We start from the raw sequence: 16,099 nt of genomic DNA on the forward strand, positions 1-16,099 counted from the left end.
ACTTATATAGTAAAAGATCATTTTCTTTTATTATATATATATATATATATATATATATATATATATATATATAATATAATATTTCATGAAAAGACTTATGGTGCTAAAATAATTATATTTTAGGAAGAATAAATACGAAGGAGATAAATAAAAGAAAAACAATCATATACAATTCTATAAAAAAAATAATTCCCCTGTTTTATTTCTCTATTATTATTATATCTATCTCTTCTCAATAACACCATAAAATCTCTCATTTTTCACCTCATTAATTTATTAAGAAAATAAATTATTTTAAATATCAATCCTAAGATTTAAGTTCAATAAAAATGGAAATATAATAAGAATATAATTGAATTTCTTTTTTGCTTTTTTTATTAAATAATACAACATAGCTAATTAATCTGTATTTTATAAGTTGGTTCGTTTCCAAAAAAAGAAGAAGAAGGATTAGTACAGTAAATTTTGAATTTTCTTTATTAAATTTATTTAGGAAATGAGAAAAAAAGGGTTTCATTGTAAATTAAAGGAAAAAACATGGGCATTCCTGGAAAGCAGGAAATTCAAGGAGCCGGCATCGTAAGTGAGTGGCCAAAAGCCATATCTACCTGTGTTTTTGACTTTTCTTTAGAAACAATGATTAATTTAATTAATTAACAACACTTCTCTTCCTAAAACTTCCTCGAAAGGGAAAAAAAGAAGAAGAAGAAAAATAATACAGAATTGGGGCTTGTCAGATTCCTGGAATCCATGGCTTCTCGCAGACGCATGCTCTTGAAGGTTATAATTCTCGGTGACAGCGGGTACACTCTATCACCTACCTCTCTCATTCTCAATTTTATGTTTTCAATTTGGCTAATGTGATTGTTGTTTTGATAAATTATGCAGGGTAGGCAAGACATCGCTGATGAATCAGTAATTACTCTCCTGAACCTACATAGATCCTTTTTTAAAAAAAAATTACCTTCTTTTTTAAATAGTTTTGTTTTTTGGTATGGATTTTTAGGTATGTGAATCGAAAGTTCAGTAATCAATACAAGGCAACAATAGGAGCTGACTTTTTAACCAAAGAAGTTCAGTTTGAGGATAGAATGTTCACATTACAGGTCCCAAACACATTTTTTTTTTTTTTTAATTTGATATCTGTATATATAATAATTTTTTGTTCTTTATTTATTTATTTTCTGTTAGATCATTAGTTTTAATGAATCAAATTTATAGTAGATCCAAAATTGTGTTATTAAGTTGAAGTTAATTGTGGTTGACTCGTAGCTATTGTTAATTGTTTCCAGCTAATTTGTTAAGGATATATAATTTTAAAATACTAGAGATAGAAAAAGCGAACAGAAGGAGTTAGCTACTAGGAATGGAAGCATAAGATTTGAAGGGCATTGCCTCTAGGTGGATGTGCTTTGCATGCAAGTATTTCGGTTTCATGGGTAATTGCAATTTCAATTACTTATAGTGGGTCAAAGCCTGTATTCAGAAAGGAGGAGGAGAAGACTCCAAGAAGAGGATGTTTGATGTATTAGGAGACTGAGAATAATTTATTACGTTGCATCCTGTATTTAGATGCTTGATGGACGATGTATAAATAAGCTATCCTATAGTATGTTGGCTATAATTGTGCTTTTGGATATCCCAGACCAGATTTTCTGTTGATGTGTGCTTAAATGAATTCATGATTCCAAGTTCTGGTCCAAACTCTTAGTTGTGTGGTTGCCCTACTGATGGTAGGAGGTAGGAAACAAATATAAGAAAGTTAATTTGAAAGGGAATTTTACAAAGAACCATAAGGTTCTTTTGACCTCAGATGATAATTAATATTGCCTTATCTTAATTCTGGAAAATGAACAAAAATTAGCTTTAAGACGCGGGATCATGATATGTAACTTCAAGCCCTCCCATAAGTCAGTCATGGCATGACTTTACGTAGTTTTTAAACCACAAATACAGAAGTGTGAAGGCTTATCAGTTGAGTTTATATATTATTTTCCATACATGAGCGGAAATGCCTGGTTGTGTAAACTTTGTTCTCTGCCTTGATATATCTATATGTGCAGATATGGGATACTGCAGGACAAGAGAGGTTTCAAAGTCTTGGAGTGGCTTTCTATCGTGGCGCGGACTGCTGTGTTCTTGTGTATGATGTGAATGTCATGAAGTCATTTGACAATCTTAACAATTGGAGAGAGGAGTTTCTGATTCAGGTAACCATTTGCTAATGGGCTAGACAGATCTTTTGATAGTTTGTAGACAATTACTGGAGATTATATCTTGTGTACTAATTTGCAGGCAAGTCCATCTGACCCTGAAAACTTCCCATTTGTTGTGTTGGGGAACAAGATAGATGTTGATGGAGGCAATAGTCGAGTGGTAGGATGATTCTTCCCTTTTCATGACGTGCATTTTCCTTACATTTGAGAACATTTCATAAAATGTGCACTTTCTGAAATGTTGAGGGGGAAATGTACCACTCTCATGTTGATCTCTTGAGTAAAAGATTCCCCATTGACGTCATTTTATCAACTTTAGGTTTCTGAGAAGAAAGCAAAGGCATGGTGTGCTGCTAAGGGAAACATACCCTACTTTGAGACTTCTGCAAAAGAAGGTTTCAATGTGGATGCTGCATTTCAGTGTATAGCCAAAAATGCGCTTAAGAATGAACCTGAAGAAGAAATGTAAGTGTAAAAAATCCCTCTGCATTCTTGTCACGTTGGGAAAATCCAAGGAATTAGATTTCAAATTTTATCAACTTAACCAAGCATTAATGTCATGAAATGCAAACTGATTGTTTTGTTCTTGCTTGTTGGTGATGACAGATACCTTCCTGACACCATCGATGTTGGGGGTGGGGGGCGACAACAAACTTCCACCGGTTGCGAATGTTGAAAGAACTTGCTGCCCAGCTGTGTTTTTCAATTAGCAATACGAGTTTCATCACTATGTTTTCATTTGGTTTTTAAAAATCTTCATCTTTGTATCGTATAAGTGGCTCCAAAAGCAAAACTGGATTTCATCTTGTTGTGCGCCCCTTGAAAAGTTTGCATCTGTATTCTGTCATGTAATCATGATTCATTTCGATCACTATATATTACTTGTAATGGCTGTCGAGTTTGTTTGAAATGAATCGCTGTCAACAGATGTAGATCAACCTTTTCCTTTCAATACAAAATTGAAGACCACAATTTCTTGGATCTAATTATAATTTGCTCACTTGTAATCATAGGTGGTTAGTTTTTTTTATTTTCTTTTTTTTGAAAGAAAACGAAGAAATTAGTAATGGTTTTATTTTTTTCTATTTGCTTTTCTGCTCTTTGTATTTTTAGGGGGTGCTTTGTTTATAAAGTAAAGGTAACTTTTCACCCTTTTTGCTCATGTTTAGGATGATTTTTAGAGGAGGTTAACATTAAACTTCGGATAAGTTTGTTTGTTTTTCTGTTTAAAAAAAAATTTAAAATTTAATTTTTTTTTAATTAATGGTTTTTTAATAGTTTTAGATTATTTTGATATACTATATTAAAAATAATTTTTAAAAAATAAAAAAAATATTATTTTGATATATTTTTAAATAAAAATAAAAAATACTTTATAAAATAACCGCAATTACACTTTCAAGCATGTTAAACTAGTTAAAAATCTTTGGTTTTTCAAAGTACTCTCTTTTGAATTTAAACTTATTTTAGTCTTTTTATTTTTTAATTTCTATTTTAAACTATAAATATGTATTATATAGTATTTTTGTAATCATATATAAAATATAAAATTAATTTAATTTATATTATGATCTACTATTTTTTTCAATTTTTATCAAATATTCTTAAAATTTATCTCTTTAATATTTTTTACATTCTTAATCTCATCTTATTTTTTCTTAATATTTATATTTGGCTGGAAAAGTCGGTAAAGCTAGCAAGGCACAAAGAAAAAAGAAAAAAGGAAAAAGGCCACCATTTTAAGAGATTGCGGTTGAGTGGTAGTCCAGGATTGATTCTATTTCATGGAGGCAACAAAAGAAGGCACTGGATTACTTGACCAGATCGTGCCTCCTCGCCTGGAAGACGCGGGCCTCGAGGACTGTGCCCTTCCGCCTGATTTAATCAAAGAAGCCTTCCTCAAAGCAGCCTCTGCTGTCAAGTCACGTGCGACCTCCATCTTTTCAGACGAAGATGAATCCGCTGAATGCGTCCAAGACCCTTGGCCGGAGGGGGCTAAGTTCGCTTCTGACAAGCTGGTCGGTGTGCCGCCGGTCCCGGGAGCGTCAGATGCGTTGGTGGGAATAGAGATGGGAAAGGAGACGCCGGGATCATGTGTGGCTGAGAAAGGCGGTGGAGTGGTTGAGGAGGACGGAGATAAGGTAGTCGTGGTTGGTGGTGACGTGGAGGGGAAAGAGAATGAGAGAGGTGGTTGTTTGGGTGATGGGCTGAAGAAGAAAGAAGAGAATGGTAGTGAGGAGGAAGGGGAGAGAGAAGGTGAGAGGCCAACTTTGACTGAAGGTTTTATTTAAAAGGAAAAAAAAAACCAAGTGTTTTTGTTTGGTTAGTTTGGATTTTGCTTGAAGTTCAGTTTTGTAAGAAACTAGATGTTGTGTTGGGTGATTTGTATTTTGTAAAATCTAACGTTAATCATCAAGTTTCTTGAGTTTTTGAACTTGCTCTTTATTTCTGTTCATCAACTGCGTCAACACTATATTCCAAATAAATGTATGGCTTGAGTGGACAGCATTCTCGTGTTTCTTTAGTGTAAAATTTCTGAATGTTTAAATTGCCTACTGTATGATCTTGGGCTCTTTTATCATGATCTTGTGTCGTTTGCGATTTGACTCCATTCAATTTTGCCGAGCTTCATCACCTCACGAATAATTTATGGTAGAGTTTTTTTTATATTTGCATGATCTGGTTCCTCATAATTTGCTGGTGACAAAATTCACTTTTATGGAAAGTTGTGCTACAAGGATATAACCTGCAAAATGCTGTGTGCTATGCCTGATATAATGAGACAACTTTAGAGTATCATATGGATTATGTTTATGTCTCTTTCAAGACCCAGTTGTAATGCCTAGAGTTGCGAAGTGCTCGACAGCATCTGCTAGAGGATCATTCAAAGATGTAGCTCCAATTGGACACAAAGGAAAGAAGGGGCTTCGCTTAGATCAATGGCAGAGGAGTGATCAAGAATTAGAAATGAAGGTGGGTGTGGTTTTTATAAGGTTCATCTTTTGGAAATTTGCATTTTGTGATGATGACGCTGATAGTATATTTGCCATTTTTCTACCATGTCACTACTTAAGTGTGGTTCACTAAATGCTAAATTGAACTGTTCTTAGATGATAATGACAGGTTATTCCCTGGAGAAGACTTGCATTTGTTGTTAGCAATATGATATGGATGCAAAGGGAAGTCTTAATGGCAGCAGAGCAGGAAGTCTTCATCTGAGCAGAGTGACAAAATGTGACTGAAAACAAGTCTTAGAATATTTTAATTGAGAAGATATCTGGTTCACTGTCAGGTTTGCTTGTTATTTGAAGATTTGGAATGGATGATGTCTGTTCTTGATTGTTTTGAGTGTATAATTGTGTGGAATAGGCGATGTCAATTCTTGATTACTAGAATTTACTTGCGTGTTGTTAGTGTGATTTTGGTTGGCTTTGGATTTTGATGCTAACACTGGTTTTCTGGAAAACCACATTGGTGATTCAATGTGCTGTCGGATGTGCAAATATTTTAAGCTATTTATTGAAAGTAAGTCCAAAATCTAGAGATGATAAGGTGTGAACTGCAGCTAGCCAGGAGATAGATAAGGCTATATTACCTCAGGTGCAAAGATATTTCAAATAACAGTGTACTGCACCTACTAGGAATGTGAAGGAGAGAGATAAAGGCAAACTTATTTGGTTCTTTTATCATTAGAATGCATAATTCATACCTTTGGTTGAGCAAGCCTTCCTTTATTTTTTTTATTGGTTACATGCAATGTTTTGGAAGATAGTATGTCCATCACATGAGCCTCCTCTGGAGGCAGGAAGTGAAATTCTATACTTTCAATTTGTCAAACATGTCAATTTTACGTTGACATTTTATGTTTGATGCCATTAGTTTGTATTTCACTGGTCTTCAACTTCTTTTGTGTTTTGCCCTGGTTTAGAAAACATTCCATTGAATTTTGTGCTGCTTTGGTTTTCTACTGGGAATCAGCTCTAGGAGCCAAAGGCTATGAAATCATAGCATAACTAAAGCATATTGTGAAAAGTTGAAAAGGCAATGATTTTAGTGGCTCGTTTCTACTTTTGCTAGATATAGCAACCCTGCCTGAGAAGCTTTCTATAAAGGGATATCCAGCATATTTATTTGGCATTTTGCTTTGTTATGGAGCCTTCAATAGGTCCTCTAGAAAATGGCTGGGCCATCTGGAATCTTGGATTAATTAAATTTCCTATCTATTTGAAAATTTTCAACTTCAAAAACCAGAAACGACAAGCTGTAAATTCCCTATAACCTTTTTCATTACTGAAAAAAGTTACGTTAAGCCCTTGTAGAGATGGGAGCAGAACAAGATCTATGAAAGCCATTAATGCGCTCATCTTCTTTGGTTCAGTATGATTGGTGGTGATTGATTTCTTGTCTCATCCCTGGACCACATTATTCATGTAGGTAACCAAGAATCCTTGAAACAGGGATAGTGCTTGTATGACATCCTTGTGTGAATAATTAGAATATACTGTATGCCTCAATCATGATCTGATGTTATTTTCATTGTAAAACATTACTTACTTTTAGCTCTCATCTTGCCTTTATATATATTTGGTGCTCATTAGGTCCATTTGAATGTCTTCCCGGACTATTGAAGCAATTTTCACCATCAGCAAGATGGCAACCGATGAATAGCATTGCTCTAACAGTTCCTAACATTAGTGAGATTCATAAGATTGTGTTGCAGAAGTCTAGCTGAACACAAAAATTCAACATTTGCAATTTAAGATCTGAATTGAAAATTTTATGTATCTGAAGGCATATCTTAGGAAGCAGAAAGTTACAAGATCAGAAACAAAGTGGGAAAAAGACTTTGGGTATTTGAGCCTAGGTGAAATTACTAGGCTTGTTCAGGTTCTCTTCTAACAATCAAACAACGTAAATTTGTTGATTACATTCTTTATCTTTTTGGAAATGAAAACAAATGACCGAGCCCCTTTTCCTCACGATGACATTAGCATAGTATATGCTGCATGCCCTTTTTTTTTATAGTCAGTACCGATTGTGACTTGTGAGATGTACAAAGACAATTGATAGAGCATGTTAATAGCTGGAGGCATCTCCATTTCCAAAATGTGTCGTGACTTACTATGATAGTAGAATTCACTATTCTGATTTTGGTGTGTGAATGCGTCTCTGGTACATGTGCGGCTGCGTCCTATTTGCAATTGTTGCCCATATGTGATTGCATGACTAACAGGATTCCTCAACACTAGAAACTGTTCATGGAAAGATATTGTTCTTGGATTTTTCTTGATGATCTTTCAATGAAATTAGTTTCTTCAAGCTTGCAGATCAACTTTCAGTCAACCAGGACAGAGGAGTGATTTCTGATAAATTCATTTATTTACTTATTATGTATTTGCAGAAATCTTATGAAGTTAGAAAATCATTTTTGGACAATTCAGATAGACCAGATGCGTACAATTGGTTTGTTATGCAGCAATTACCCTACCAAATCATCGCAAGAATGCAGCTCTCATGACTTGTGTTCTGCCCTGGGATTGAGGTATGATCCCATGCTTCTTGTTCTTATGACAGACAGTTATCTATGAGTGGATGAAAAGGCTATTTATGTGACAGTGTGCTGTGTGAGAGAAGTAATGATGCGAGTTAATGAAGCAAGGAAATATTTACTTCAGTATTTTATTGAATTGAAAGTACTCCACGGGCTCCTTATCAATGGAACACTGCAAGTTTGGATGAGGGATGTTATTGCTGTCCTCGACTCTTCAGTATCGAGTTGCATGGACTTCCAAGGTAAAGTGATGCAGTTTAATTGATAGAGTAGTAAATGACCTAAATTAGGGAGAGAGTTTCAGCTTCTGATTTACGAGTAAAATTCAATTTATAAGCCGCTGAATGATGGACTTGTGCCATTCTTAAAGAAGCTAACTTGGGTAAGCTAAACAAGGTTGCATCAGAAGAACGCTCAGCTCGCATTCCTCAAGGGCATGGATACATGTTTGTATCGAGTCCGCCTCTGGCCTAGCAAAATTTACATCCCATGTGAAATCTTGATCAAATTACCTAGTAATTGCATGCACAATAGCAATTACCAATCATACCGGGATTTAAACTTAAAAAAACAAGAGAAAGGCTCATGCTATTAATAGAAGGTTGGTGGCAGGATTGTAACTTGGGCAACTGTGAGAAAGTGACTACTCTGCAGCTCTGGCATGAAAATGTAAATGCACCTTATCTTGCTATTAGCTGGGTGTTGGTCCCTAGGCACCAACCTCACAGCACATTTAGGGTCCACGCATCTCACACATATAAATGCAAGGAGGGATGATTCCATGGAGGATTTAATTGCATCACGAGAATATCATTCATTTCTTTCTATTTACATATAAATTCTTTGTTCTAGATTGAAATCCAAACAATCTCAAAATATTAAACAAGACAAGGCTTATTTCTGATCTAGGAAGCATGGCAAGAATCCGTGGCAAAAGCTCAAGATATTTTGTCCATTGATATAACGCAAGCAACGAGGACCGTTGGCTTCAAGGGTCCAAAATTCAAAGGAAAAAAAAAAAAAATTGGCTAACTGCTATTAAGTGGTGGTTGAGTAACATGGATTATAGGAATAATTAGCCTTTTCCACCCACCACGCTACCTTTAGCTTTGCACGTAATCAAATAGAACTGCACTTTAGACTACAAAGAGTCAAAATATATAAAGCGTTCATGATCACTGGGAAGGAAGGGAGGAAGGATTCCCTAGTCTTCTTCTCTCTTGCTCTTTATTTATTATTCATCTTTTGCTGCTCAAGTGGCATGTCTTTTCTGTTCATGGTAGAGGCATAAATTGGATCTCTATTCACACCAATATCTACCACTGATCTATCATCTTAAAATCCTGTGGTTGCTGTGGCTTCTAATTACTTGTTTCTTGAAGACAGAGACGAAAAGAAAAGGCACTGTGTGTAACTTTGCCTTCAGCTCTACTGTCTTTATCTCTTGTCAACCTTGAGGAACCTTCAGCTGTCTTTATCTTCCCTATCTGTACTTGTAAGACACTTTTAGGGAAGAAAAGAAACCAAACAGAATAGAGCTTTGTCTGTTCTTGCAGTCAGGGTCACTAAGAGATAAACAAGACTTCTTCTCTGCAATACAATACTAAAGCAGCAGCCAATGCAGCTAAGAGAATCCATTCATAACACCAAGAAGTTCCTTCACAATACCATCCAAAACCTCAAGTCTATCCTCTTTGGTGGGTACCACAAGCTAACCAAGCACGGTTCTTTCAACCCCTTCTCGTGCGGCGGCGGCGGCAATGTGAAGAATTACCAGACAGATCAGTACTATGAAGATTTTTGCAACGAATGGGAGTGTGATCTGGAAAAGGCAATGAAGAGAAAGGGCAATAGTTTAATGGCGTCAAAAGAGCCTATGAGAGATGAAGATGTGAGTAATGAAACTGGCAGGAACCTTGCCAATGGTCCGCAGAGGAAGAAACAAGGAAAGGAAGAGAAGAATAAGAAGATTTTTCGTCCAAAAAAAGCAGAAGAAAAAAGCTCAAAGAACATGAATGAAAGCGGTTACGTCTTAGCACAGAAGATGAAGGAATTGGAAATGATGGATGTCAGTAATGTAGAACATGTTTTGGATGTAGAGGAGGCACTCCACTACTATTCCCGTCTCAAAAGTCCTGTGTACCAAGACATTGTCGACAAATTTTTCACCAACATGTATACAGAATTTTCTGTACCACAGGCGTCTGCCAGCATCAACAGTTCAAAGCGAAGAATCGAATCAATAAGGCTATAGCTTCCAATGTTCGTGAGTTATTTCTTGTGCATATGGATTATATTTTCTTGTTTGTATTCTTCTGAGTGTGCCTTGTTTACAAAATGATTTTGATATTCATCTTTGTAGAATATTGTTTACCTGGATTGCTATGCTTGAGCCTGTTTTTTTCTCAAGGACCCAAAATATGTTTCAGAACTTGGGTTTGAGAATTAACCTGCCTTAAAGGGCAGGTGTATTGTTAATTTAAATATCTAGCCATGAATGTTCTTAACAATATATAAGCAAACCAAAGTCAGAGATCATAAGAATTATATTCTTCAGGCTCAAGTTTTCATTTTTACCTCTGCGTTAAAGGCCTGGCTTTCGTTTAATCAATAGAATATCACACGCCATATGGCTATAATGGCCTGAATTAAAGGCCTGTTAGTGTGGTGATGAATTAAACCATCAATTACCTAGAAAAGATTCACTTCCATTTACAGCATCTGTTCAACAATTAACCAACAGCGGGTTTCTCATAGTTCGGATACAAAAATTAAATGGCAACACAAATCAATCCAAGTTTCAGAGCATTTGAAACTAGTTCAAAGGCCGGGATTCTATGATGTAGATTCAATTTGAAAGAGCGCAAAAGCCAAAAAAGGAGGCTAGACAACTAAATACACTCTCCTTCACTTCTTGCTATTCTCTCATGCCACCTTTGAACAATGGAGCCGGACTTGGCCTGTTGATCCTGTCAGAACTCTGAGAATTGAGAGCTTCATTATTGCTAGCGCATAGTCTCGGCGGAACAAGGAGATGTCAGAAGCATATGCTCGTACCCAAATCCTCGTTTCTACCCCAGCCATTAGCTGCTGATCAGCATAAAGGATTCCTTTACCTTGCAAAAGACCGTGGTAGTACAATGTGCCAAAATCTACTCCTGGTCCCTCATAGGCCATATTCATTCCTGGCTCCTCCAGTGTGGAAAGCAGTGAATCTTCGAAGGAAGCTGATGAGGGTGCTGATGATGAGTGCGGGGAAGATATTGAGCCTTTCAAGGAAGGTGATGGTGCTGTCGATGATGATGGGGAGACCCTCATTTCTGATGTGCTGGATGATGAAGATGGCGATCCACTACAAGAAAGTGACGGTGCTGTTGATGGTGACTTGGTCCCATCAAAGGAAGTCGACGGTGCAGATGATGGTGGTGGGGCTTTGAAGGAAGGCGAAGGTGAAGGTGAAGCTTCCTTTGATGAGTTATTGTTGTTGCATCTTGATCTCAATAGGCTAAGAAATCCAGTATCCAGAGATGGATCGGGCTTATTAGTCCAACTGAAGTTGTAGAGACGGTTTTGGAAGAATTTGCAGTGGATTACTCCTATGCTGTGACCACCTACAAGCAAGGCAAGGATGCAGCTAGAAGCTTTCAGATTCTGAGCTGTTACTTGTATTTTTTCAGCAAGAATGCCAGAGATAGCAATAACCAAACTATAGAGAAGAGATTGGTACCCAGGAGACTGACAGTTTCTCTTTCATCGAAACCCCTAGAGGCGAAAGATGCAAGGGTTTCAGATAGATCAGCATTGGGTGAAGGAAGTTTGATGTGTTGCAATATCTCGGAAAGAAAGAGTGCCATCCCTCCTGCCAGTATAGAGTGGATAGAATGGACCACCAGCCTGAGATTTGCAAACTCCATGGATTATTATCAAATTAGTGAGCGGGAAATCAGTAGGGGACAGAATGATGTATATACCAGAACAACACCTTCTCTGGCTGCTAAAGCAACAATATCGGCACAGGAAACAACTCCTGGGCACACCTTTTCAATCTCTGATTTGATTCTGTCAATTATATCAAATCCCTTCAAATTTTGATTGGGAGGAGAGTCTTTCTCCGAATCAATGCCTATAGCAGCATCCAACAAAACAGACGCATCACACCCCTGAAAAGAACGATTCACAGAAGAAGTCAGGTCTACTTGCAATAAGATGAAGACCATAGATGAACTTTCTTGCATATTTAGAATCACATCAAGATCACAGATGTAACAAGGCACATGTAAAACTAATCAGCAAGAAATAAGAACAAAAAAGAAATCTTCAATCAATAATTGTAAACAAATGGAAAATTGAAAACCGAAACTGAAAAATTGAAACCCTCAAACTAGATGAGCAATGCTTTAGATAGAAATTAAGAACTGAGCAATAACATCTCAGTACAACAAAAACCCTCGTCAGGGAATCAACAAAAAGAAAGATCAAGATCATCAACCTCAATGAAACAATCATGAAACATAAGCCTTAGAAGAGCAGGAGCTACTCTGGTGTTGACTTTGTTAAGCTCCTGAACCACCCTGAGAATGATTCTCTCTGCCTGTGGGCACGAATCACGATAGAAATCATACTCAAGTGACCGATTTGAATGCCCTACTTCTTCTTCTTCTTCCATAAACGACAAAGGAGACAAGAATATGGAAGGAAAGGAATCCCACGATGAATATGGCCACGAGTTCTTCTTGATCTCTGCATTTTGGTTCTTGACAGAGATCAAAATGCAAATAATGAATACAAGAAAGCTCAGTTTTCTCATGTTTCCGATTCCAAAGATCGATGTCAACATCTTCTCTTCTTCCTCCTTCAATTTCTCTCTGGTTATTGTTTCTGAGGGCAGAAGAGAAGAATGGGTTGCATTGTTCACTTTTAACAGACAAAGGATGGGAAATGGCGGGAAGAGAGTCTGATATGACTATTATAACCTTTTACCCGAGAGTTAGTTAAGATTGTTTGCGAGCGAATTTGTGATGGGCCGAGAATTAGTTAGGAATCTAGTTCAGGCCATTAATCATTAATTACTAATTAGTAGTATACTCTCTTCTTATAGAAGGATTAGGCCATGGCAACTGATGATTAATAATTTGTATTATGATGCAAGCAAGAGTGAGAAGCAATTTTATATAATCACACAAAAGGAATCATTAGATATATTGATTGGACCAATGACAAGTTCAACGGTAAGAAGGTTAAAAAGGTGATTTTAGGTTTAATTTTTTATATATAATATATAATTTTATTCTAACAATTATAATTTTTAATTTTAACATTAAATCGAGCTAAAATTTTACTAGAAAATTTAAAAAACTATATTTTATATAAGATAAAAATTCAATAACAATTGCAATGCAGGAAGATCTTATGATAAAAACAAACTATCATACAATTATTTTTCTAGGTAACTTAAAATTATCTTTTATTTTGATTTATAAATTTTCAAATGAGGCAGCTTTCTTATTCTACAAGTGAATATATAGGCAGTAGCTTGAGGAATTATTTAAAAAATAGTTTCATTTATTTTGCAAGGAATGTATACTTTTTAAAAATTTCTTAGTAGTTGCTTTTAAAAGTGTTTTTTATTAAAAATATATCAAAATAATATTTATTTATTTATTTATTTAAAATTATTTTTGATATTAGCACTTCTGAAAAATTCAAAAAATATTAATTAAAATAAAAAAAATAAATTTTTTTTAATATTTTGAAAATACATAAACAAATATGTACTCTTTTAGAGAGTGAATGTCACAGTTTTCATGTTTGAGTCCAAGTCGGCAGCTAGGGTTACCTAGTTTTCAAGAGTACAAAATGAGCAGCAAACCTTCGCATAAAGTCAGCCAAAACATTAATTAAACAAAGGCGGTTGTTTTCAGAAATTCTTTTTGGGACAACATGCCACAGCCTAGATTATTTTTTATAGTTTTGGGTTTTTATTATTTATTTTATAAATTTTAGGTTATTTTAATTGGGTTTTAATATCATTTCATTACTCTATTATAGTTTATTTTATTTTATAAACTATAAATAACTTTTTGAAAGAGAAAACACAAAGATTATATTATTTCATAATAATATTTTATGACATTCTTTTGGTTTTTCATTGGACTTTTCTTGGACTTATTAAAGATTAATTGTCTATGTGACATTCTTTCTTTATACCTTAGTTTGTGATTCATTATAATTATAAGGTTAATGTCTTTTTCATCCAATAACTTTGGTGTCTTGGTTTAGATAATTATTGTGTTGGATTCTTTATCATAATCTTATTTTAGCTTTTTTGGGTGGTTCTTTCTTACATATGGGTTCAAGGTTTCTTATCCTCCGAGTTCAAGTTTTATCTATTCATCTATCTTTAAGTTTCCGTGTTAATTTTTCTTTGTTTTTCAATCTGATTGTGCCAATAGTAAAAAAAAAAAAATTCATCGTAATCATTGAATTAAAAAAATTGAAAGTTACAATTCTTAAGAAATTAGAAAGTTATTGTTTCATTAGAATTAGTGTATTTACAAACCAACTTGAATTTGTTAGTGTTTTACCTGAATTAGTGTGTTTACATACCAACTTCAATTTTTTATTTGTCATTGATTTTGGGTATTTGAAAAAAATTATGAATCAGTATTTATTGAAATTAGTTTGCATAGTCAATCAATTCCATTTATTTGTTATTGTTATTTTCATGTTAGTATAATCTATTGTGGTTTTAGGTTATTAGAGTATTTATTGCATCCGTTTTTGTTTTTGCTTTCATATTTGTTTTTATGTTTGTTATCATATTCATTTTTTTTTTATCATTTTCATTATTGTTGTCATTTTTTTGTCTTGATTGTTTTTAATCCTAAAATTTATGGTTAATCATTATGAGGTTGTGATTTTTTATTGTTTGTGATTAGTTTTATAAAGAAGCGAAAAGAAAAGCATAAGAGGTAAAAGGTGAAAAGTTAAGCATATTATCATGAAAAGCCAAAATTAAGTTAAACACGAGTGCAATGAAATCATATTGTATGTAAACACATGAAATAGTGTGTGAGAATATATATATATATTTTGCTACTAACATGGAAATCTAGATTTCAACAATGTCTTCCGAAGACGGATCATCACTTATGAAGGAGAAGGAAAATATGTTCTTTATGTTACAAGTTATGCAGCAGCAATTTGAAAGGATGAGTGTGAGGTTTAATGAGATTTTTGACAAAATAAAAAGATAAGAGGCCATGATTGCTAGTTTGAATGGGGGGTCAGTCTAAAGGGGCCTTAATGTCAGAAGGCCAAAAGGATGTTTTACACCATCTTTAGATGAACTTGTTATTGAGAATGAAGAAGAAGAAGCAGAAGATCTTGACCATACATCAATCAGTTAAGGTGATAGATTTCAGTAGCCTAAAAACCGAAAAGATTAGGGGCTTTGACAAGATAAAAACTTCAACTATAAAGGAGAAGGAAGAGATTTTAGGTATCAAGGCTTGGACATAAACTCCAACCGAAAATCTAATTATTTAAAGGAAGGAATGATCTCGAGGTATATTTAGAGTGGGAGAAAAAGGTTTAGTTGATCTTTGATTGTCATCACTATTCGAGGTAGAAAAATGTAAAGCTTATTGTTATTAAATTCACTGATTATGCTATAATTTAGTGGGATCAACTTGTTTTTAGTAAAAGAAAAAACCATGAAAGGCATGTTGACACTTGGGATGAGATGAAGGCAATCACGAGGAAGAGATTTATTTTGATACATCATTATCAAGATTTGTATCAGAACTTGGAAAGCCTAACTTAGAGGTCTAAAAGTGTAAAAAACTATCATAAAAAGATGGAAGTGGCTATGATTCAAATGAATATAGTAAATGATAGATAAGCTAATATGGTTAGGTTCCTAAATAGGTTGAACCATGAGATAACGAATGTGATGGAGTTGCTACATTATATAGAGTTAGAAGACATGGTTTATATAGCTACAAAGATGGAATGACAACTTAAAAGAAAGTGCAATACACGAAAAGTTCAAAACTCGAGTTCTTTTTCAACATGGAGGCTGAATTTTAGAAGAGATGGAGTTACCCAAACCAAGCTAGTTATAGGAGCTAAAATCAAATCACATAAAGGTAAAAAAGAAGACTTCACTGATACTATAAGTAAATTTGATATTTAAACACTTCATAATTGTGATATTAAGTGTTTACGATGTTTGGAAATAGATCGCATAGCTTTTTAATGTCCAACCAAGAGAGCTATGATTTTACGAGATCATTGAGAGGTTGAAATTAAAAGTGGCAGCAATGATAAG

The 16,099-nt window shown here is 34.7% G+C and overlaps 2 protein-coding genes and 1 pseudogene across 2 annotated transcripts; 2 read left to right on the plus strand and 1 right to left on the minus strand.

Annotated features, from left to right (window-relative positions):
* The first annotated feature begins 608 nt into the window (after positions 1-608).
* Positions 609-3,126, plus strand: LOC7483525 (ras-related protein Rab7). Its single transcript, XM_002304163.4, has 7 exons — positions 609-803; positions 889-915; positions 1,007-1,106; positions 2,064-2,210; positions 2,296-2,376; positions 2,536-2,681; positions 2,823-3,126. Exons 1-7 carry the CDS (start codon positions 751-753, stop codon positions 2,890-2,892), a joined length of 624 nt encoding a protein of 207 aa, XP_002304199.1. The 5' UTR covers positions 609-750; the 3' UTR covers positions 2,893-3,126.
* Positions 3,127-3,914: 788 nt separating this feature from the next.
* On the plus strand, positions 3,915-4,650 carry LOC7483524 (uncharacterized). The gene has a single exon (XM_002304162.4). It carries the CDS (start codon positions 4,001-4,003, stop codon positions 4,505-4,507), a length of 507 nt encoding a protein of 168 aa, XP_002304198.3. The 5' UTR covers positions 3,915-4,000; the 3' UTR covers positions 4,508-4,650.
* A 5,684-nt stretch (positions 4,651-10,334) lies between these two features.
* Positions 10,335-12,661, minus strand: LOC18096838 (putative Peroxidase 48; annotated as a pseudogene).
* Between the last annotated feature and the right edge of the window lie 3,438 nt (positions 12,662-16,099).

This window comes from Populus trichocarpa, chromosome 3 (assembly GCF_000002775.5).
Source record: "Populus trichocarpa isolate Nisqually-1 chromosome 3, P.trichocarpa_v4.1, whole genome shotgun sequence".
Classification (NCBI taxonomy): Eukaryota; Viridiplantae; Streptophyta; class Magnoliopsida; order Malpighiales; family Salicaceae; genus Populus; species Populus trichocarpa.